Here is a 24,256-nt window from a genome sequence, read left to right as displayed (position 1 = left end):
ATGTAAATTGTTTAAAGAACGCAGTGCTCTGGGTGTACAGTACGAACAAATAAGTGAAGATAAGTAAGCTGGTGTATTACAGTGTAGATGTGTCTAGTAGTCCTGAATGCTAGGATTATTCATCTGAACCTGCAAGTTGCTTGCAGAATGATATCACTCATTTTCAACTCCACCTCCTTCCCAGTAGCCTTGCTCCTGCCCCCTCAGAGCTCAGTTTGTACAAAAGTAGTCAAGAATCACTGTAAAAGAAGACATCACCTGAAGGAGGGCAACGGGGAGAACTCCCCAACACTAAACTTCTGTTGTGCTCTGAAACATTATGTTTATTGTACATTTGATAGCCTGCTATTCCAATAACAAATGAAGGGGTCTTTTTACTAAGGCGAGCTAGTGCATCTTAGCGTGTGCTAACATGTGGTAACATGTCCATACGATATAATGGATGCGTTAGCTTTTAGTGCGTGCCTTAGTAAAAGGACCCCTAAATAAAATAACCAATTAAAAGAAAAGAATACCATTAATTAAAAGGACGGAAAAACCATTCAACTAAAATTATCATACATAAATATTACTTAGTACATCTTAAATGCTAGCCCGCGCATGCGCACTCGCGACACGTGTTCCCTGATCCCTTTTCTGTCGGGATGTGGCCGCACGAGTGCGCATGCGCGAGTATTACCTCACAACAGCCTCCCTGCTCTCCACCTAGCGCTGCTTTCAAAGGGCCCGGTAAAGGTCGGAGAAGGCGGCGAGCTCTGACACCAACAGCAGCGCCACTGCACACCCGCCGCCACCCCCTGATCCCTGTTCTGTCGGCAAGAGTGCGCTACAGGAGGAAGGCTTAAAGGAGCAGTGCTGGCGGCGGTTGCCAGGAGGAGGGCTTCGAGGCGAGGCGGCTGTCAGCGGAGGGCAGACGCCGGGCCAGGATGGACTGAAGAAGACGCGGATGGCGGCGGAGGGAGCGATCGCAGAGTCCTGCCGTCGAGATGGCCTCTGCCCAGGGAAACCTTCCAGGAAGTAAAGATAAACCGGCTCTGGAACACTTGCAATTCAAAGTCGATGCGGCAGCTCCTCTCTCGAACCGCACCAGCGTTGGAGAAGACTTCCGACTCAGGCGGGGATCGAGAGAGGAGTCGCGGCGTCGGCTTTGCACTAAAACATGAACTTTGACGGAAGAGCTCTCCTCAATCGGGAAAACTACAGATTTCCAGCCCCCATCTTCTGATCTGTAGAGAGAGAGTACCTTTATGTCAGCTCCCCCATTTTTTTCTAATCCCAATGCTCCAGAAAGGGAGGGGTGCAGCTCTCCCCAGGGAAACCTTTGACTAATTAAACATAAACCAGCAAACCCGCACGGGAACTAGCTCTCTCACACTTAAGATATAGTTACGGTACACGAACGAGCTTAAACATAAAGCAAACGTGGCATCACATCCGGGTAATAGTAGGCGCGTTACACGGCCGAAATTATCATGTTCAAGAGCATGCCCGCCAGCTGGGATTATAACACCAACCTGACTGCGGAGAACCAGCAGAAGCAGGTAGTTCGGTGCGGAGGGAGACCACACAAGTGTTTTGCGGCGGATTTTGTTGTGGGGGAGGGGAAGGCAAGGACGATTGAGTAAGAAAAACGGTAGAGGAGGGGAAGGGGGTTAAACAGATCCTTACTAAATAAGCCTCCAATGAGAGTAATTTTTAGATACATATTCAAGGCCAGTTTCCAGTTCTTTCATCTGTGCTCCTCTGTTAATGAAGATATCGTGTATTTTTATGCCTACATAAGAGTAGGGGCAGGGACTGGGGAATGACTACCTCCCTCTTCCTGGGTAATGAGAGCTATCAGGTGGAAAGTAGCTAGCTGGATGGGGAAGCTGCATATGGAGATGAGGTGCTACAAGTATGCATCTGGTGCAACCCCAAACTTATATGTCATGTCTGTATTTCTAAGTTAGATTGTAAGCTCTTTGGAGCAGAGACCATCTATAAATGTCAAAATGGCTACATCAGGTCACCAACTTCGACTTTATTCTACCCACTGAAAAAGTGACCGGCTTGAAACCTTTGCACAAATCAAAACAAAGAGCCAGACAAAGAGCAGGCAGGGGGGGTCTTCGTGGGGGGGGCGCAAGCACCTCTTCTCCTTTCTGCATACCTCTTTAAATGTTCGCCAGCATACGAAGCATATTCCGTTCTTCAGATAAGCTACTCTTACATTTACCCTTCTCCTCCACTGCCAATTCCATAGGGGACATGTGAGGGAAGGAGGCTTTACTAGCACCCATTAATGTAACGGGCTAAAAAACTAGTAGAGGTATATTATGAATCCACTGTGCTTACAAATGCAGTGATTCATAACCTTTTTTAAGTCATGGACCCCTTTAAGAATCTGATGAAAGCTATGGACCTCCTTCCCCAGAAATATTCACATAAACACAACTTTGCATGCAATGAATATAATGTACTTTCGAGATTTGACTGTCTCATACATATATGACATACACAAAGTATTACTGTGTTTCTCTGAAAATAAGATCTACCCCAAAAATAAGCCCTAGTCCCTGGATTTCCTCCCTCCCGTCCCTTGTGCAGCAGGACCCTTGAGAGAGCACCCCCTCCCCGAGTACCTGCACCCGCCATGCAGCCGAATCCCCATCCTTCCCTCCTCCCTCCCATTGGAACCCGGCCGCGAGCTCTACTTACCTCCCTAAGCAGCGTTGGGCCGGCAGCACTCTAACAGGCTGCTTCGGCCTTGTCCGCTTGTGAACTGTGCCGCGTTACTGATGACATCATCAGTAACACGCCACAGTTCACAGGCGGACAAGGCCGAAGCAACCTGTTAGAGTGCTGCCGGCCCGACGCTGCTTAGGGAGATAAGTAGGGCTCGCGGCCGGGTTCCGATGGGAGGGAGGGAAAGATGGGGATTCGGCTGCATGGCGGGTGCTCGGGGGAGGGGGGGTGGCCACTCATTATAATTGTGAAATGCAATCCTCTTGTGCAAGATCTATTACTACTAAGTTTTATACTAACATTACTACTACTACAACTACTCTCTCGTTATCTATGAGAAAAATCAACAGTACCAGGCTGTATAGTGCATATAAATGTTAATTTTTATCTGACCTTCACGGACCCCAGGTTAACAACCCCTGTTCTAATTGAATGCCTTTTGAAAAAGCGATTTAAACTTTGGGAATGATAATTAAGGTTGTTCCATAAGAAAAGTGAAATTTAAAAAAAGCAAGCATCTGCCCCTTCTTCTCTTCCATTCAGTGTCTGTTTTCTCTCCCCCTTCCATCCAGCACCTAACCCCCTCTCTACCCCTTCCATCCAGCACCTGACCTCCTCTCTCCCCCTTTCCATTCACTGCCTGTCCCCCCTCCCTCCCTCCCCCTTCCATCCAGTATGTCTCTCTCCCACTCTCCAGTGGCAGCAAAACAAAGAAAGGCCTTGTGGGACTGCACTATTCATCCTTGCAGCTGTCGGTCATGCCTCCTTCTGACCTCACTTTCAGTTTCAAGACAGAGCCAGCATCTTAGGATGAATAGAGTGGCCCCGTGACGCCTTTATCTTTGTTTTGCCGCTGCTGAAACAGCAACAGTGGTATTGTGGTATAAAGAGATTTTTAGGAGTACCATAGCACCCATAGCTCCCACTATACTGATGCTGTAAGAAACAGCCCAGAGAAGTGGGGCAGGATATATTTGGGAAGAATAGAAAAGTGGCAGTGAAGAACAAGATGAGTGAAGCCAAGGTGTGGAGGAGGGCTGGAGAGCTTGAAGCCACAGAACCATACTTACGATTTCACATTCCCTACGAGTCACGTTAACTTGGGTCAGGATTTTTAGCACCTCACCCTCGTCCACAGCGAAATCCTTTAGTTTTATTTCTGTGACAGAAGAAGCCATATAGCAAAGGTCAGAATAGCTATTAGTTAAAAGGAGGGAGAGATACAGCTTCTATTCACACTTAATAGAACCTACCATGATGGATGAAGGATCTCAGGCTGCACAGCACACAGTGAGATGAGCACTGCAACCCTCTTTCAAAAACTTTGGAACAAGCCCACCCTCAGGAAGCTACATACAACTCCTAACCTAGGATCTTCACCAGTGTTCCCGCTAAGCTGCGTTGGCCTGCGCTCGCGCACAAAATATTACATCGCAGCGCAAAGTTTCTCTTCACAGCGCACACACGCGTCGGTAAGGTAAGGGGACGCATTGGGGGGATTGCACTTCCCCACAATTGCCATGCTTCGGTTCCTCTTCTTCCTTCCTTCCTCCACCCCCCCCCCCCGCGGGACCCTGCGGCACCATCAACTCTTACTCCCTCTAATGTCGGCCCTGCAGCTCCAGACTTCCTCGCACCTTCTCCCCTCCCCCTTTGGATCGCTATTATTTTAAATGTTATAGCCGCGGAGCTGTATCCATCAGTGGAGATGTCTAACCTCGGCCTGCCCCGGAACTCTTACTGCAACAGTGACTTCCTGTTCCTGCCTAGACGGGCGTCTGCTGCAGTAAGAGTTCCGGGGCAGGCCGAGGTTAGACATCTCCACTGATGGATACAGCTCCGCGGCTATAACATTTAAAATAATAGCGATCCAAAGGGGGAGGGGAGAAGGTGCGAGGAAGTCTGGAGCTGCAGGGCCGACATTAGAGGGAGTAAGAGTTGATGGTGCCGCAGGATCCCGCGGGGGGGGGGGGAGGAAGGAAGGAAGAAGAGGAACCGAAGCATGGCAATTGGGGGGAAGTGCAGAGCTGCAGGGAAGAGTGTTGCGGTACCCAGCTGGAGGGAGAAGGAAGATGAGGGAGGGAATTAAAGGAGATGCCAGGGCTTGGAGCGTAGGAGGAAGGTATGCCAGTCTAAGGGAAAAGGAAGGGGGAGATGTGAGAGCATGGAGGGGGAGCGAAAGATGGAAGAAAAGGAAAGGAGAGAGATGCCAGAGAATCAGGGAAGGGGAGATACCAGACTATGAGGAGAGATGTGGGAGAGGGAAGGCGAGGAGAGAGATGCCAGACCAATGGGGTGAAAGGAGAGATGGAAGGGGGAGGCATACAGTTTCTGGAAGGGGCATAGAAGGAGAGAAGATGCCATATAGGGGAAGAGAGACGGCAGACAGTGGATGGAAGGAAGAGAGTTACAAGAAGATGAGGAAAGGAGAAACCACAGAAGACAAAGGTAGAAAAAAAATTTCTATTTATTTATTGCTTTAGGAGACATGTGTCACTGTTTCTGTGAAGCATTGTATGCAGAGTCCAGCTTCTTGCTGGTTCAATTTAACCTTTGTCTATGTATTTTTATTTTATCCCCCCTTTTACAAAACTGTGAAGCGTTTTTAGCACCAGCCTTGGTGGTAGCAGCTCTGATGCTCAGAATTTTATGAGCATCAGAGCTGTTACCTCCGTAGCTAAAATCCACACTACAGTTTTGTAAAAGAGGGAGGGGTTAGTTTGTGATTACATATTCCTTACTAGGCGAAGGTGTTTTCTGTGTTCTGTGTGTTCGAAAGACATGGTTTTCTGTTAGGATTGACGGTGTAGGATTGATCTGTGCTGGTCTGGCTTGTTTAGTTTTACAATGGGTGTATTGATGTACTGCTCACTGCAATATGTAAGATGCTGCCTTTTCCTAGGTACTCATGTGTGACGTGTGGTTTGTTACTAAAAATCATGTTTTTCTTACAGATGGGGGGGGGGTGCCAAAAAATGATGGGCCCCGGATGTTACATATGCTAGGTACGCCACTGTATGTAAAGATACCAGAAAGCTGGCGTAGCAAAAACTTCTAAGTTTTGAGTATTTAACCCTCCCACAATCTCACGGGCACTCGTTTCAAGTTTATTGAGATTTTGATTTAAACGCAATATCAAATATTTTCAATGCGTATAACAAAAATAAATTTGGGGAAATAAATAAAACCATTTGAACCAGTGTTCCCGCTAAGCTGCGCTGGCGTGCGCTGGCGCACAAAATATTACATCGCAGCGCACACGTTTCTCGTCACAGCGCACGATCGGAAGAGGCGTACGGCAGATGGCAGGGCGGCGAGAGGAGAATCGGGCGAGTTGGCTCATAACTTGCTGGCGCCCGATATTTTTGGCTCACGGTGAAAAAAGTTTGCTCACAACACCCGCCCGCTTAGAGGGAACACTGATCTTCACTCCAGATTTTCTCTACCCAAGTCTTCATGATGGTGATTAGAGCCACAGCCTCAGCATCCTGAGGTTGTGAGTTCAAATCCCACGCTGCTCCTTGTGAACCTGGACACCTTAATCCCCCATTGCCCCAGGTACATTAGATAGTGTGAGAGCCCACTGGGACAGATAGGGAAAAATGCTTGAGTACCTGAATGTAAACCATTTAGGCTATAAGTGGTATATAAATATTTAAATAAATAAAAAATAAAAATGATACACCCAGTCAGGTTTTAAGAATATCTACAATATAATAGCAAATGTATATACTGCCTGCACCAGGAGCTCATGTACAGCTTACAATGGTTGAAATTCATATAACAGCAAAAATTAATACATAATTAAACAGCATAAAATACCACAACATGTAACCAAATATCAATTTCAAAGATCCAGTTCAATTTTTTAAATAGCCAACCTTTCAACAGTTTCCTGAATGTTCAACAGGTTCCTGAATGTAACTACGATAATTAGACTAAATACTACTAGTAACAAATTCCACAAAGAGGGGGTAGCTAAATTAAAAAGATATTGTTTAAAGGATAATGTTCTAAACAAAACTGAGGTAGGTAACTGTAATTTATTCAGATAAATAGTTTGTGTGGAAACTAAACATGGCCAAATTGAAACAAGATTTGAAATATAAGCAGAATAGTCCCCCACATAAAATTTAAAAAGTAAACATAAAAATATTAAATTCCACCCAGGAAACCACAGGCAGTCAGTGTAATTCACAAAGAAGTGGGGGAACCCTATCATATTTTGTTTTGTCAAAAATTATTTTTAATGCTGTGTTTTGCAATAACTGAGGACAAAAGAGAAGCGATTTAGACATACCAAAATTAAAAAACCCGTATAATTCAGTTTAGAATTGAGAAACCCTAAAACTAATTTCTGCAATTTGTCTAAAGAGAGCAAAAAATGTATCTAATGTAAACGTAGCTGTACAAACACCAAACTCATCAGGTGATTCACATGAGAACGATCTTCCAAAGAAGAGTCCAGCCATAAGTCAAGACTATGAAAACTAGACTGTAAAGAAATTAAATTGCCTTGTAGCACTATGGAGATTCAACGCTGCACAGGAGAATCTCTTCCCGCCAACCCAAAGAAGAGAGGATTTTTCAGTATTTAACTTCAATTTATGGATAAACATCCACTTTTTTGTGAATGTAGTATTTGTAAAATCGAAAAGTTTCAGTTACAGAGTTCATCTCAGGAAAAATAACTTGATCATCATCAGCATAAATTAAAAAATCTTAGCCACAGTTGTCTTAACTCATAACCAAGGGTATTTAAAAAAAAACCCATTAAACAGCACAGGAGACAGTGAACATAAGAACTGCCACTGCTGGGTCAGACCAGTGGTCCATTGTGCACAGCAGTCCACTCATGCAGCGGCCCTTAGGTCAAAAACCAGTGTCCTATTTGAGTATAGCCCCATCTGCACACGTTCTGGTTCAGCAGGAACTTATCTAACCCTTTCTTGAATATTTGGAGGGTGCTTTCCCCTATAACAGCCTCTGGAAGAGCGTTCCAGATTTCTACCACTCTCTGGGTGAAGAAGAACTTCCTTACGTTTGTATGGAATCTATCCCCTTTTAACTTTAGGGAGTGCCCTCTTGTTTTCTTCACCTTGGAGAGGGTGAACAATCTCTCATTCTCTGCCTGACTCCATAGGAATAAGACCAACTATTTGAAATAAATCCGGATTTAGAAAAAACATAGTTGCGGTGTTTCAAAACTTGGGAAAATCAAGACAGCACATTCCCTGTTATTACAAAGGATTCCAGTTTAAATAAAAGAAGCTCATGATTGATTAAATCAAAAGCCGACAAAAGGTCTAACTGCATTAAGATAGAGGGAATATTCTTACCCAACAAATATTTTTAAAACATAGTAACAGTAAATGACAGCAGATAAAGACCCGAATGGTCCATCCAGTCTGCCCAAACATACCGTATTTCCCCGATAGGCCGCGGCTTATACATTGATTTTACAAACCTGGCTATGGGATGCGGCTTGCTTAAATGGGGCGGCCTATCTAAAGACATGAAAACTATTTTTAAAATCACGTACCTTTTTAAATCCCCCCCACTTCCCCGTACCTTTTAAAAATCCTGGCTCGTTCCTGTCTCTCCCTTGCCAGACGACTGCCAGCTGCCTCCTCCAATCTCACAGCCAGCGGTGCAGGGCAAGAGTGAGCTTTCGCACTCCAGCCTGGTCCTGCACCGCTTCCTGAATGGCTGCGGCTTATAAAATGGGGCGGCCTATCGTTGGGGAAATACTGTACACTCTCTATAATTTAATGCTTTAATTTAAATTGTTCTTTTTCTTAGATATTTCTGGGCCAGAAACCCAGAATTCTGCCCGGTACTGTGCATCTATCGGAGTCTCTGTCAAAGCTCACTCCAACTCATCTAAACCATCCCAGCCCATCCTCAACTAAATGGCCATATATGGGACACAGACTGTGCAAGTCTGCCCAGTACCGACTGGCCTTAGATCTTCATTAATGCTAATAAACATGTTTCAGTATTATGAGATTTGCTAAAACCAGACTGCATCATATCCAATAGAAACCGATTATTTAAATAATCTTGTAACCGATCAATAACAAAAAATTTGGTAATTTTAACTAAAAATGGTATACTTGCCATCTATCTACAATTTGAACAAAGCTCTTAAGATTTAGATTGATCTTTTACAATAGGAATCAAAACAACAGAAACTCTTTTCTGGAGGGGGGGAATTTACTGTAGAAAGCATGAGATTAATTAAACTAAGCAACCATGTAAAAGAGCATGATATATTTGCATGCACCACCTCCCTCATGCATATTCATTATGGATACCCTGAAAACCTGACTGGCTTGTCTTGCCCGAAGACTGGACTGAGAACCCCTGCTCTGTATGCTTATTTGTAACAAAAGCATCTGTTTCATAAAGCAACATCAGTGTCTTTATGCCTTTATGAAATCAGCACAAATTAACATCCCCAATAATGCACATATTCACACCAGCTCCAAAGAAGGTGGAAATGTGTGAATGTATGAGCTTGCATGTATATTTTATAAAATATGCATGTTTATGATATATAAATGTATTTCTTGATATTCTGCTTTTCTGTGGTTTACATACATGTATATTGCAATTCCCAAACTATCCTCCCAGAAATGCCTGCACATCTATAATAATAAAACCCTAGAGCATGCGCTGTCGAAAGTCCGTGAGTCCTGGTGGCGTGAAGTGTGCTTCTGTGCCAGTCCTCACGGCGCCTGCGCTACCTGGAGGCGCGTGTGCCAGCGACTCCTCCCTCCCGCTGCCGGTCCTCTTCAAAGCGGCCTGCTGAGGTTCGCCAGCCATTGTAGCGAACCTTGCAGGCCGCTCTCCACCTTCCCGATGCAATGCAAGAAACGGTGAAGAAAACTATGAGAAAAAAAAGCAAATCCAGGTAGGCGAAGGCGGGACAGAGGCTACAATTGGCAGCGGCTGCTGCTACTCCTCCAGCCACCTAGCTCCTCTCTGCCGGCCCGGCAGCCCCCTCCTCTCTGCTCCGGTGGCCCGCGCAGGAGAAGGAGCGGATGAAGCAAGATCACAGCATGAGGGAGACCGTGCAAAGGGAAATGCAAAGGGGTTGAAAAAGCGAAAGGTGGGACAGGAAGGGGAAAGGGAGGGGGAAGAAGCCTAAAATGAAAAAAAACCTAAAACCCAACTTTATACAGGAAGAGGAGTCTCTAGCACCCGTTAATGTAACGGGCTTAAAGACTAGTATACAAATATGTGTGATGTTGTTAGCATCTGTACTTATGCATGCTATTCAGCTGCCCATTTTCATATGTAAAGTATGCCTTATATATTAACCCTTACGTGTATACCTCATTAGCAGTTAGAAAAGAAGAGAAAACTCACTAATCTGCTCTTCAATGGTGTGCAAAAGATGAATGTCATACTGTGTCACCAGGGTTATAGCGATTCCGTGGTGTCCTGCAGAGAGAAGGGAAAATAAGATTCCTTAAAGCAGTACTAGAGCACAAGGTTTGGAGACAGTGGCTGGGCCAAAGGACAGGAGGTGGCCTGCCAGCAGCCCCCCCTCTCTGACTCACCAGCACCACAGTATTTGATTGCATACCTGCTCGAGCTGTGCGGCCTACACGATGAACATAAAGCTTTGGCAGCCCAGGTGTGTTATGATTTATCACCACTTGAACAGTTGGAATATCTAATCCTCTATAAGGGGGGGGGGGAAAAATAAATAAATAAAATGTTAAGATAGTCCTGCATCACTCCACTTGCACCTCAGACATTGAGATTTGCCGGCTGGTGTTTGCTGCTTGCTCAGGCCCAGAATAAAATGCTGTACCTGCAGCTCAGAACCAGAAGTTGAGACAGCCAACTTAAAACCCAACCATGAAGGAAGGAGTGGCCTTGTGGTTAGAGCTACAGCCTCAGCACCCTGAGGTTGTGGGTTCAAATCCCATGCTGCTCCTTGTGACCCTGGGCACGTCACTCAATCCTCCATTGCCCCAGGTACATTAGAGAGATTGTGAGCCCAACAGGACAGTTAGGGAAAATGCTTGAGTACCTGATTGTAAACCGCTTAGATAACTTTGATAGGCGGGATATAAATAAATATAATAAATAATAATAATAATAATTCCTGTATGCGCTCTGCTATGAGCCAGCCAGCTTGTTGAGGATATGTCTGGAATAACTGAGGCTTTAACAGGGAAACATTCTCAATGGTCTAATAAGTTCAAGGGCTCTTTCTGAGCAGTACAAGACAAAGCACAAATTCTCTGTTGTCTGTACAGCGTCCTTGAGAAGGAACAGCTCTCCTGTGCACACAGACACTTATGTAACATCCAAACTATTTTGTTAAAACTAGTTTAGTCTGTCTGTGTTTGCTAATTTCTCAAGTAGTTCCAACCAAGGGTTCCCCCCCCCCCCCACTTACCTTGCAGCCACGTCAGTCGCAATAAGTATCTTGAAAATGCTGGACTTGAATTTGGCAAGAGTTGCAAATCTCTGTTTCTATTAATAAAGGGGAAACCATGATTAGAAACACTGCATCACAACTTGCACAGCCTTGCAGGTGAGGTGTAATTGCACCAGAGAACACTGACACCCTCAAGGACATTAGATGTGCCATGAAAGGTCGGACCATAAGCCTGATTAGGCCAGTATTTTATGGCCAATTTGGGTGACAAGTATATAAGAACAGCCATACTGGGTCAGACCAATGGTCCATCTAGCACAGTATCCTGTTTCCAAAATGGCCAATCCAGGTCACAAATACCTGGCATAAACCCAAGTAGTAGCCACATTCCATGCTAACAAAACCAAGGCAAGCAGTGGCTTTGTCCCCGTGTCATTCTCTGCTATGGACTTTTCCCCCAGGAACTTGTCCAGATCTGTTTTAAACTCAGCTACGCTAAACGCTGTTACCACATCTTCTGGCAACGAGGTCCAGAGCTTAACTATTAAAAGTTACAGTATTTCCTTCTATTTGTTTTAAAGGTATTTCCATGTAAATTTAAGTGCCCCTTAGTCTTCGTAAATTTCGAAAGAGGAAAAAAAATTGATTTACTTTTACCTATTCTACATCACTCAAGATCCCAAACAGAAGATCTATTTCTTGTTCCTCCTACCCAAGGACAAGCAGTAGAATTCTCAAGTCGATGTTATTAATGATAGATCATGAACTTTTCCTCTAGGATCTTGTCCCAGTCCTTATGCTGACTTCTTAACCTCATCCTCCAGCAAAAAATTCCATAGCATAAATATGTGCCAAGTGGAAAAAAAAACTCCAAACTTTTTCTACTTTGTTTTAAATGTGCTGCCTATTAGTATCACACCAAGTCCTAGGGCTTGCTCCCCACCCCCACCCCCATTCCGCATAACTGTGAAAAATGCTCAGAAACTAACCCCCTCTTTTACGAATGCATAGCACGTGTTTTAGCGTCAGCAGCGGCAGTTACTGCTCTGACATTCATAGAATTCCTATGAGTGTCAGAGCAGTTACCGCTGCTGCTAAAACCCGCATTATGTGTTCGTAAAAGAGGGGGGTAAATGACTCTCCCTCTTCCCCCTAGCATTTCCTTTTTATGCAAGCTTTGACTCTGGCTATATTCAGCATCATTCTGGGTATAACATTTATTTTTGACCACTAAAGAAAAACAGAAACCTGAGATGGGAAAGAAATTAGTTTTATTTCATTTTAATCAGCTTTTTGGTTTAGCTCCTCACTGCTGGGCACATAGCACTCAGAGTATTCCCCCTCCTCCTAGATAAATTCTTCCCTAAAACCTCCACTTAAATAATCTCTTCCTCCCCAAAACACCAACCAAGTATTCAGATCCCTGAAATGTAACATAATCTTATTTGTACTCTAACTGTAATCTATTTGTTATATCACACAGTAATGTACAGTCAATTTAATATCCAATTTGCAAGTTCTTCCGGAATTAATCCAGGTACCTCTCTTCCCTTGTAACAAAAAAAAAAAAACAACAACCCCCAAACTGTTGTAACTTCACTGGAAATGTCCAGTTAGCTCTTTTGTAATCCGCCTTGAACTGCAAGGTATAGGCGGAATAGAAGTCCCTAATGTTATGTAATGTAAGTATTGTGAGGATAACTAGCAGACCAAAGTGCCACTTGTATACAGCTATCTCTGTCTCAGAGGGGATGGAATTTAATCTACCACCTTTCTGGGTTTACATATTATATAAAGGTACTTATTTTTTACCTGGGGCAATGAAAGGTTAAGTGGGAGCCCTGATCCTGATTATCATAGCACCATCAACACTTGCACAAAAATTCTTCAATGGTACAGTTTAGGGGGCGAAGAACTTTTGTACACAAAAGAGGAGCAGGACTTGGGTGTGATAGTATGTGGTGGTCAAACAAGTTGAAAAGGCAAAAGATAAAAGAACGCTAAGGTGCATAGGGAGAGGTATGGTCAGTATATAAAAGGAGGTATTGATGTCTCTGTATAAGACTATAGTGCAGACATGAGCAAACTACGGCCTACGGATCATATCCGGCCCGTTTAGCTTTTTAATCTGGCCCACTTCATCTGAACCCTGCCGACCGCGAGCCCTACATACCTCCCTCCAGAGCAGTGTCGGGCTGGCAGCACTCTAAACTGGCTGCTTTGTGACCTTCTCTCGGGGAATTTCCTCTGTCACATCACTGATGATGACATCAGTAACGCAGCACATGGAAGGCCCCAACAAGAGAAGACTGCAAAGCAGCCTGTTCAGAGTGCTGCTGGCCCGACTCTACTCTGGAGGGAGGTATGTAGAGCTCGTGGTTGGCGGGGTTCAGATGGGAGGGAAGGATGGTCAGCGGGGGTTTGGCTACACGGCAGGGGCGGATGCTCAAGGGTTCAACTGCACAAAGCATGGGAGGGAGGGGGAGAGAGAAGGATGGAAGCTGGGCAAGGGTTCTGCTGCATGAGGGATGGGAGGGAGGGATAGAAGCTGGACAAGGTTTCTGCTGTACAGGGGGATGGTAGGGATAGAAAGATGCTCTTGGTCTGGCCCCTCTGTAAAATTTAAGAACCCATTGTGGCCCACAAGTCAAAAAGTTTGCCCACCCCTGCTCTAGTGAGACCTCATTTAAAATATTGTGTGCAATTCTGGTGATTGCACTTTCAAAAATATATAAACAGGATGAAGTTGGTCCAGAGGAAGGCTACTAAAATAGTCGGTGATCTTCATAATAAGGCGTATGGTAACAGACTCAAAGATCTCAATATGTATACTTTGAAGGAAATGCGGGAGAGGGGAGATATGATAGAAACGCTTAAATACCTACATGGCATACATTTGCATGAGGCAAATCTCTTTCATTTGAAAGGAAGCTCTGGAATGAGAGGGCACAGGATGAAGTTAAGAGGTGATAGGCTCAGGAGTAATCTAAGGAAATACTTTTTTACAGAAAGGGTGGTAGATGCGTAGAATAGTTTCCTGATAGAGATGGTGGAGACAAAGACTGTGTCTAAATTCAAGAAAGTATGGGATGGGCATGTGGGTTCTCTTAGGGAGAGGAGGAGATAAAGGACAAATGGCCCATCCACAGCATCCACTATCTGCCATCGCGTTTCTGTTTTCAATTTATGAGTGTTACAACCCACCCTCTCTCCTCTTTCTTTGGGACTGACAGTATAGCCTAGAAGTTGGAACACAGAATTATGAACAAGCTGTCCTGGGTCATTTTCCTCACCCTGCTCATAGTGCGAGACCCTGATCACGTTACTTAACTTCCTAGTTTTATTTTGCACTTGACCTCTCTGTGCTCTGACCTGGGTGGGAAACACTACAATCCAAGTTAGCGCACAGAGAGATCAAGTGCAAAATAACATTGGGAAGTTAAGTGACGTGATCACGATCGCACTATGAGCAGGGTAAGGAAAATGATCCAGGACAGCTTGTTCATAATTCTGTGTTCCAAACTCTAGGCTATGCTGCCAGTCCCAAAAAAAGAAAGAAAAAGAAAATAAGTGAACCAAGACCAGGATGTTCAATGACTGTATCACCTAAGAGCAACAGCTATATTTTAAGCAGAATTTTATTGTATTCTCCACAGTTTCCACTTACAAGCATTATATCATTATGTTTCAATTTAACAACAGAAACTTGTACAAATTCTCTCCAAGACTGAGCTGGGCGGAGGGAGCAGAGGTACCCCCTCACTCACATGTTGCCTAGGACCCTCCTCACCTGCTTCATCATGGAATGCAGTGCAACGGATGGGAAACTGAATTCTCGCAACATCATGTTCAAAATCTGGCAGGTCCTGAAAAATCCAAAAGCAACAGAAGACAAATGAGAAAGAACTGCACCGGCTCCTCAACCTAATTTCACGACAATTCTTATGTAATCCGCCTATATATTTTGTAACTTCATAACAACTGTAATCCGCCTTGAACCGCAAGGTAATGGCGGAATAGAAATCACTAATGTAATGTAATTTTGCATTTCTTCTCAAAGAAACAAAAGGTATTTTATTTCAGCTTCATCTGTGGGTAGTGTGACTTAGAGAATGACACAGTGGTAGTTATCCGCGGCTAGCCGTGTAACCCGCCGAAATGGTGGGTGGGGGGAAGAAGTGCTTACTGCGGGCACGGGGACAAGGCCATCCACTGCCCCGTGGAGTTAAGGGAGGGAAGGCGCGCGGTCACCGATCACGTGCGATCCCCTCTCTACCTCCGGCCAAATCTATCTCCCTCCCTCTTACCTTTGCGGCGCTTTAGAAAAGAAACTGAAGCCGGCGAAGCCTGCCTGTGCCGCCCTGCAGTCGCGTGTGTGTGAGCGGAAGCTTCTCCTCTGACGTAACTTCCGGCGGTGAAGGAGACAGTGGTCCTGACGAGGCAGTGATGGGGACAGATTGTTTTTTCCCCCGTGTCATTCTCTAGTGTGACTGAGGTGGCCCCTGCTATTTGTGACAGACTTTCTGGGATGTTTGCTCAGAATTTGATGGGAAAGGATGAAACAGAATAGTAGAAAGGATTTCAGGGACCTGCTGAAATCTTTGAAGGTTGTAACCATCTTACTGGACAAAGAGATTGTAGTCTTTGAGCTTTTGAGACCCATTGTTTAAATAAGGACCTACATGGTCTTGGAAGTTATTTTTATGCAGCCAAAATCTGCTTCATATTCTACTTTTCCCAAAGGTTAACACAGCTGTTAAATTTATACACTAGAGGCAAACAAAACCTGTTCTCAAACTCACTTGCAAGTGCTTGTGAAGATGATAATGGACCAGTCCTCATGTTCATCCTGAAATTTCTGGATCAAGTGGACCAGATATGCATCCTTAACTTTCTCTGGCACAAGGAGGTATCGCTGATCCAATTCATCCACTGTCCGCACCCTGAAAACGAAATTCCAGAACTGATCAGGTTGGAAGGAATTACTCACTCCTGTATTATATTTCTAATTAATTCCATACTGCGCTGTACAGGAGCATCAGCCAAAAACTCACTCTGAACTGGACTCCCAGAAGAAGGGCTTGTTCATAGCAATGGTCTTCAGCTGCTCCAGGGTGTCTGTCAGCGTAGCGCTGAAAAGCAGCGTCTGCCGCTGTGCGGGGATTGCACGCAGGATCACTTCCAGGTCCTTTGTGAAATCCGTGCAGCCCTGCTCAAGCAGGCGATCTGCCTCATCCAAAACCTGATCAATGGGTCAGAACACAGCACAGTACGAAAATATTTTTTTGGGGGGAAAAAAGTTTAGTGCTATGCTAGCATGATCTTATGTTGAAGTACATTGTCACAAAGACACTGATATCACCACATTCAGTACTTTTAATGGAGAACAGATTCTTCCTCTGGAATTCAGCATATCAGTTTGCTACACCTTTGCAGGATGTTTGCATCTCCTGGCCCTCCCTCTGATGTGAAAACGGTGTCAGGTCAAAAGCGCGCCGGGACAAAGACGCGCCCAGACAATTGAGCGCAGCGCGGGTGCGCGCGCCACAGAAAATTACTGTTTTTAGGGCTCTGACGGGGGGCATGGGGGGAACCCTCCCACTTTACTTAATAGAGATCGCGCCGCGTTGTGGGGGCATTGTGGGGGTTGTAACCCCCCACATTTTACTGAAAACTTCACTTTTTCCCTGTTTTTAGGGAAAAAGTTAAGTTTACAGTAAAATGTGGACGGTTACAACCCCCCAAACCCCCCATAACGCCGGCGCGATCTCTATTAAGTAAACTGGGGGGGCTCCCCAACAAAAACCCCCGTCGGATCCCCTAAAAACTGTAATTTTCTTCGGCGCGCGCCTCCGTCTTACGCTCAGTTGTCGGCGCGCGCCTTTGTCTTTCACGGGGTTGTCTATGAACCGTGAAAACACCTCTCAAATACATAAGAACAGCCTTACTAGGTCAGACCAACGGTCCATCAAGCCCAGTAGCCTGCTCTCACTGTGGCCAATCCAGGTCACTAGTACCTGGCTAAAACCCAAAGAGTAGCAACATGCCATGCTACCGATCCAGGGCATGTAAAGGCTTCTCCCATGTCTTAATAACAGGAAACCTTTCTTAAAACCAGCTACGCTATCCGCTTTTACCACAACCTCTGGTAACGCGTTCCAGAGCTTAACTATTCTCTTGAGTGAAAAAATATTTCCTCCTATTGGTTTTAAAAGTATTTCCCTGCAGTTTCATCGAGTGTCCCCTAGACTTTGTAATTTTTGACGGAGTGAAAAATCGATCCACTTGTACTCGTTCTACTCGACTTGGGATTCTGTAGACTTCAATCATATTTCCCCCTCAGCCGTCTTTTTTCCAAGCTGAAGAACCCTAACCTTTTTAGTCTTTCCTCATACGAGAGGAGTTCCATCCCCTTTATCATCTTGGTGACTCTTCTTTGAACCTTTCCTAGTGCTGCTTTATCTTTCCTGAGAAAGAGGAGTAGCTCTGATGAGTCTCTGATCCACCATAACCAGAATTTAGATAACAACTTTAATCTAAACAGTGAACTAAGTTCCAGAAATATACATGCACTCATCTCTGGATAGGAACACTTGGGTAACAGTTTTACAGTCCAGGTACTAATTTTCCCGGAAAGCAGGTAGCCATGCAATATTACCTGCTTCCTGTAGTCCCTAGAAAACTAGAAAGGAATGAAATTCAACAAAAAAAGAACCTTTCCAATACTTTTTCTTACCAGAAATTTGATTTTTTTGATGGTGAAAGTGTCAGAGCTCCTGATGTGATCTGCCAGGCGTCCTGGAGTCGCCACAACAACATGAGGCTTCCGAGAAAGTTCCAAGGCTTGAGCGACCATACCTGGAAGAAGATGACACACAACGCAAGGAAGCAGTGCTGCACCGAACACTCCAGCTAGGGATTTCATAGACAGCATCAGACTTTTTCTGAGAGGACAGAAGAAAGGGAAGGGCCCTAGAAGGGCATCCAGTTTCTCCCTTTTTGGAAAGGGAGCAATTTTTAAACAGCTCACACAACTGTAAACCAGGAAGGTGCTTTTTAAAATATTTTAACCTTTTATTTAGCAAACAGGTATTACAGTGAATCCATCTGTAACAGCAACAAGCAGTCAACGAATGAGTCCACTCTGGCCACCCACTGTGAAAAGACTAAACAACTAGGACATGCAGCCTTTGGGCATGCCACCAGCCACACAGAATTACATGGGATTTTGTTTTAACATATGCCCAGAATTTCTCCAAAACCCTTTCACAAGAGGCTAAATTAATTTCTTTCCATACAAAGACTAGATTTTCAATGGTTGCAATCTCTCACATTGTTTACACTTGGACACCATCAGGAGACATGATTTCCAGAGTTACTATCATGAATTATGAAGCATTTATGGTTTAATTACATAACTTGCACTAAGGGTGCCCTGAGGTTTCTGGCCTCCCCTCTCCCCAGTGTCTCAGGAGAAAATGTTTTGCTCTGGAATGTATCCCTCCCCTATGATAACTGGGCACTCTTTTACAAACTGTTCCAGAAACTCTCTATCCATCCACAAGACATGTGTATATAATCTCTCTTACACACACCACCTCCAGCGGTTTGCAGGAAGAGTAGAAGATCCTGGGAAAGAACAAGGAGTATGTATATGGCTAGTGCAGCAACTTGTCCATTAATTCTATTCTATGACTACAGATGGACACATGCACAGATCTGGCATTTCCTTGGGACTGTGGATACCTAGTCTCCATTAGTTGTCTTGTCTTATACTGAGATATGCATTGGAGAATTCCTGTGATTGTTTGCAAGCCTATTAGGGAGAATAAGGGACGACCCTGCTCATTCTGTAGGGTAAAAGCCTGAGAACAATCCATTTGTTACCATTCTGTCCTTTGGTTGTGCATACATAGGGTTACCAGATGTCTGGGAAAACCCAGACATGAACTCTTGTTAGAGGATTGTCTGGGTGCCCAGAAGGATTTCCAAAACCTGGCAATTTGTCCGGGTTTTGGAAAGCCCCAAGATCAGGGCCATGTATGGATGGCCTCTGCACATGCACAGAAGTTGATGTGATGATATCACATGTGTGCATGACATCATCGTGCCGACATCCATGCATGCGCAGAGGCCCTGCAGACATGGCCCTGAGCTTGGGGGGAAGACATGAGGTTCATGTGGGGCAGGATTGGGAACAGAGTGGGGTGGAACAGGGCAGTCCCAAGTGTTTTTCTTTTTTTTTTTTTTAAGGGAATCTGGTAACCCTATGCATACAGGGATCTTATCCAAGCTGTGAACTGGCCAGGGTAGCTGTGATTATTGACAACCACACATGGATAGTGCATCAATTGCTTTTTAATGCAGCTAAGGCCACCATCAGCCCCTGAACTGTGTTCTTGTTAAATACCCTGTGATTATTAGCAGTCTGCCCATAAACCCAGTCTAGTCTGCATCTGTATCTAAGGGCTCAGTCATCAGCTTTTCCAGCTTCATCTGGTCTGGTTTGGTTTGCATCGGTAGCTGAGGGCTCAGTCATCAGCTTTTCCAGCTTCGTCTGGTCTGCATCTACTATTTATTATTTCTGTAATACTACCAGATGCATGCAGCGTAAACATGCAAGAAACTGTCTCTGCTCGAAAAAGCTTACAATGTAATTATGACACACAGGATAAAAGGTTGTGTCTATACACGTTGCTCAGATAGGAGATTACAAAGAGACTGATGAGGCGGTTAGGTAGGGAACTGTAGAAGGAATGCCACACAGCTATGAGTGCTTTACAAGTTGGTAGGATTAGGACTTAAATCCAGCTTTTCTCTGTCAGCCCCAGGTTCGGAGAGTCAATCCTCGCCGCCCTCACTATGTACTTTTAAAGGTAGTTTCTATAGAGCTGCGGAAGTGCGGTGATCCTCTCTGATTTGTCCCACCAAACAGGAAGTAGAGTCAGAGGGAGTGGGACAAATGTGACTGTCGCAGTCCTGCTTGTACATGGAGAATGTAAAGTTGCATACATGTAAAATATGATCTTCACAGACAGCAGGATCCAAAATTGAAGCATGTTTGGAAAGAGCTGTCACTTTGGAGGGAACTGTAGAGAATTCTCAAAACTCTTTTTCCAGAGGATTCTGACCTCTGGGAAAAGTCAAGTAGTAATGTCACCCACGTGTGTGGCTGTTCAATCTTGTTATCTACAGAGAACACCTGTTACAGGTGTGCAACTTTACTTTCCTGGCCTCATCTGCATCTGCAAACTCTGTGATCAGCTTTGGCCAGATTTTAATTTCTTCATTTATCCTAGCTTTTACAATTCAATAGCATTCTTATAATCCAACCCTGTCCTTTTTAGATATTAACATGATTTCTGCATTAGTCAGGACTGCATATTTAACCAGTTTAGAGGCTTTTGGATATCATCTAATACCTTCAGTATCACAGTAGACAATTCTTGGAATAACAATATTTTGATTGAATCTAAATGTTTCAGGGATTTTACAGCCAGACTCAGATTACAGAACCCTGCAAGACTGATAATGTGTCTCCACCCGCCCTTGAACTGAAGAACTGGTATGCTGCCCTGGAAGTAGAGGAGATGAGAGCATTCCAGGGAGAGGAAGGACCAAAGCTTGAAATCTCAAAAATTGCTGGATCCATGACCACTAGGAGGTACTGAAGCGTTCATCCGCAGCCCAGACATGATATCCCGGGAAGTATGCTATCTGCTTGGTGCCAAAATCCAAGAAGTTGCATCCACAGCTCGACGCCCAAATAAAATGCACTTGTGTTGCTTCTTTGAAGCGCTCAATATGAATGCGCCAAAAACCCACGCACAATGCTGTACAAAAATGGCGGCCTCAAGACCACTTTATGCTCCGTTTATTTCTTGTGTCTTTTTTTAACTCACTAAGTGTCTCAAGTTAGCGCAGATCCCACATGGCACTCTAAACTGTAGTCAGTGTCGGTATAGGTAGCAACACATTATACAAGAGCTGGTCACTGCTAAGACCCCCTGGTAATTTTCCCAGCGTAATATTGAATGCAATTGCATTCAATTGATTTTTAAAACCTATAGAGTGGTCGCATCGTGGGAAACACATTCTAATTGAGGGATCACAGTCCTGATGAAACCCATGTTGGGTGAAACATGTTGGTGACAGTATCCCTTAGAATGGACCAGTATAGCTAAGCTAAGTATTAACTCTTATCTACAATAAGTTTTACTTTGGCACTATTGCACCTTATGAAAAATTAAGACATTCACAAATTTAAAAACAAAACAAAAATGGCCCGGTGAGGATATAATTGTGCAGTTTGGGCCTGTTGGATCTGGTTAGGGAATTTTTCTGGTCATTTTTGCTCTCCGGATAGAGCTTGGGGTCCCTCTTGGAGGTCGTACTGACCTCAGGGGTGCCACACATGAAAGGATTAAGTCCCCCCATTTCCCCCACCTCCCCAGGTTTTCTGTGTTTAGAGGAGCCTCAACTGTATGCCTTGCTACCTATACCGTTGAAAAAGTCTTTAAAGATGGGAAAGCAGAAATCAACACATAATACAAGCAGTGTTCCCTCTAAGCGGGCGGGTGTTGTGAGCAAACTTTTTTCACTGTGAGCTAAAAATATCGGGCGCCAGCAAGTTATGAGCCAAATAAATATGTTGCTTTCTACCACAGAACTTCCTTACGTTTGTATGGAATCTATCCCCTTTCAACTTTAGAGAGTGCCCTCTCGTTCTCCCTGCCTTAGCTACTAAGTCTATTCCCTTCAGTACCTTGAATGTTTCTATCATGTCCCCTCTCAATCTCCTCTGCTCAAGGGAGAAGAGGCCCAGTTTCTCTAATCTTTCGCTGTACGGCAACTCCTCCAGCCCCTTAACCATTTTAGTTGCTCTTCTCTGGATCCTTTCGAGTAGTACCGTGTCCTTCTTAAAGTACCAGTGCTGGATGCAGTACTCCAGGTGAGGGCGTACCATGGCCCGGTACAGCAGCATGATAACCTTCTCTGTCTCTTCAGTCCAGCATCTGCCCCTTCCATTCACTGTCTGTCTTTCCCTGCCATCTCTCCTCCTGCCCCCCCCCACCCCCCAATTTGGTCTAGCATCCATCATCTTCCTTCTGTTCCCCTCATGGTCTGGCATCTCTATCCTTCCCTCCCCCCTGTGGTTTTTAGCATATCTCTCTTCTCATTTCCTCCACTCAGATCTGATCATTCTCTGCTCTCTCTTCCCTTTTCTTCTCTGGTCTTCCTTCTCTATTTTCTGCCTCCATCTAAATTAAATTCTTTCTTACTATTTAGTCCCGTTTCCCTCTTTTCACTGTGTCTACACACAGCTTGTCACCCCTTTCCCTCACCCCTCCATTATCTTACTATTTTCTTCCCCCTTTATTTATCTCCTCCTTCCATCCAGTATGTGTTCTTTCCCCACTTCCATTCAGCATCTGCTCTCCCTTCTCAACTGACATCCATCTGCCTTCTGCTCTCTCTCCCTTCTTCTCACTTCCATCATCTGTCCCCTTCTCTCTCTCTCTCATCTCCTCCATTCCATCATCTGCCCCTTCTCTCTCTCTCTCCCCCCCCCCCCAACTTCCATCATCTGCCCCCCTTCCCCTCACCTTTGTGGGTCACTTTCTTTCCCCTGAGGGTGGCTCATGTCACAGGGGAAGCTTTGGCCGAGCAGAACCGCTTGATTGACAGTGGAACTTACTTGATTGATGTCGATGCTGGGGCCCGTTGCCGTTTGAAGGAAAAAAAAAAAAAGGTGGAAAAAAGGAACCTGTAAAGGCGAGAGGAAGGGAAACCTCCAGGACAGCTGCTTTTTGCCCTCCTTCAGCGGCCCAAGAGTTCAGACCAGCAGCGGCAGCTCTGTATGCTTTTAACTTCGGCACAGAGCTGCCCCTAATCAATAGTTTAGCGCGGTTTCATGAGGCAGCCTCGGGGCCTTTGATAGCCGGCCCGCTTCGATGATGCGATGTGGGCCGGCCTAGCAAAGGCCCCGAGGCTGCCTTATGAAACCGCGCTAAACTATTGATTAGGGGCAGCTCTGTGCCGAAGTTAAAAGCATACACAGCTGCCGCTGCTGGTCTGGAGGTGCGGAGACAAGGCAGGAGGCAAACGCGGTGGAAGGCAGGAGTCCCGGCGAAGGCAGGAGTCCCGGCACAGCGACTGCAACAGGAAGTTGCAAGTCAGCTGACGCCGGCCTTTCGTTGCGGCGGGGACCGAATCCTTCGCGGACCGGCAAGATTTTGTTTGCGGACCGGCGGTTGAAGAACTGTGCTCTACACTGTGTGCGCTGTGACGAGAAACTTGTGCGCTGCGAGGTAATATTTTGTGCGCCAGCGCACCCCAGCGCAGCTTAGCGGGAACACTGAATACAAGGGCTGGTCACTGCTAAGACCCCCTGGTAATTTTCTCAGCATAATATTGAATGCAATTGACCCTCAGAAATGCCACCAGCCACTCAAATATGTTTCATAGTGGTTGGATTTATACATCTTAACACTCCACCTGCTGGAGACTGAGAAAAGACTGAATGTAAGAGGGACTACACCGGCACAAAAACAGATGGATTTACGCTCCTCTGCCAGCAGGTGGAGACTGAGATACTAACTTTTGGCTACAGTACAAGTGTAGTACACAGCCCACTTGTACTGTAGCCAAAAGTTAGTATCTCAGTCTCCATCTGCTGGCAGAGGAGCATAAATCCATCAGTTTTGTGCCGGTCTGGAGGGACGCTAAAGAATAAGAGGTTAGCTTTCATAAACTACAAAAGATCGCACAAAGAGGAAGACAGGCAAAAAATATCTGGAAAAGTTAAGAGAGGCTAGTTGAGTAATCAGGAAAGCAAAGAAACAAATGGAAGAATAAATAGCAACCATGGTAAAACAGGGAGACAAGACATTTTTTTTTTTTTTTACATATATCAGTGATAGGAAGAAGTGCAAAAGTGGCATTGTGAGACTCAAAGTGAAGGGGAGGAATATGCAGAAGCTGATAAATATTTCTGTTCTGTGTTCACGGCTGAAGTGGGACCACAGAAGACAAACATGAGTAAGGAAGGAGGAGTGGTAGATCCTGATCGATATTTTTTTCCAATTCTTTATTCATTTTAAAAACTTACAATAAGTGTAACAGCAT

General features: G+C 44.9%; 1 protein-coding gene across 1 annotated transcript in view; it reads right to left on the bottom strand.

Annotated features, from left to right (window-relative positions):
• Window positions 1-24,256, bottom strand: part of DDX49 (DEAD-box helicase 49) — a 40,212-nt gene that overhangs the window by 8,397 nt on the left and 7,559 nt on the right. Inside the window, exons 4-11 of the mRNA XM_033954959.1 lie at window positions 17,865-17,986; window positions 16,183-16,370; window positions 15,931-16,071; window positions 14,919-14,994; window positions 11,147-11,223; window positions 10,322-10,419; window positions 10,102-10,176; window positions 3,798-3,886 (exon numbers count right to left, since the gene is read on the bottom strand). Of these exons, the coding sequence (XP_033810850.1) occupies window positions 3,798-3,886; window positions 10,102-10,176; window positions 10,322-10,419; window positions 11,147-11,223; window positions 14,919-14,994; window positions 15,931-16,071; window positions 16,183-16,370; window positions 17,865-17,986 (866 nt within the window). The remainder of the gene's footprint in view (window positions 1-3,797; window positions 3,887-10,101; window positions 10,177-10,321; window positions 10,420-11,146; window positions 11,224-14,918; window positions 14,995-15,930; window positions 16,072-16,182; window positions 16,371-17,864; window positions 17,987-24,256) is intronic.

The sequence above is a fragment of the Geotrypetes seraphini genome, chromosome 8 (genome assembly GCF_902459505.1).
Source record: "Geotrypetes seraphini chromosome 8, aGeoSer1.1, whole genome shotgun sequence".
Classification (NCBI taxonomy): Eukaryota; Metazoa; Chordata; class Amphibia; order Gymnophiona; family Dermophiidae; genus Geotrypetes; species Geotrypetes seraphini.
Note: the sequence above shows the minus strand (reverse complement) of the source record. Positions and strands in the feature narration are given on the sequence as shown.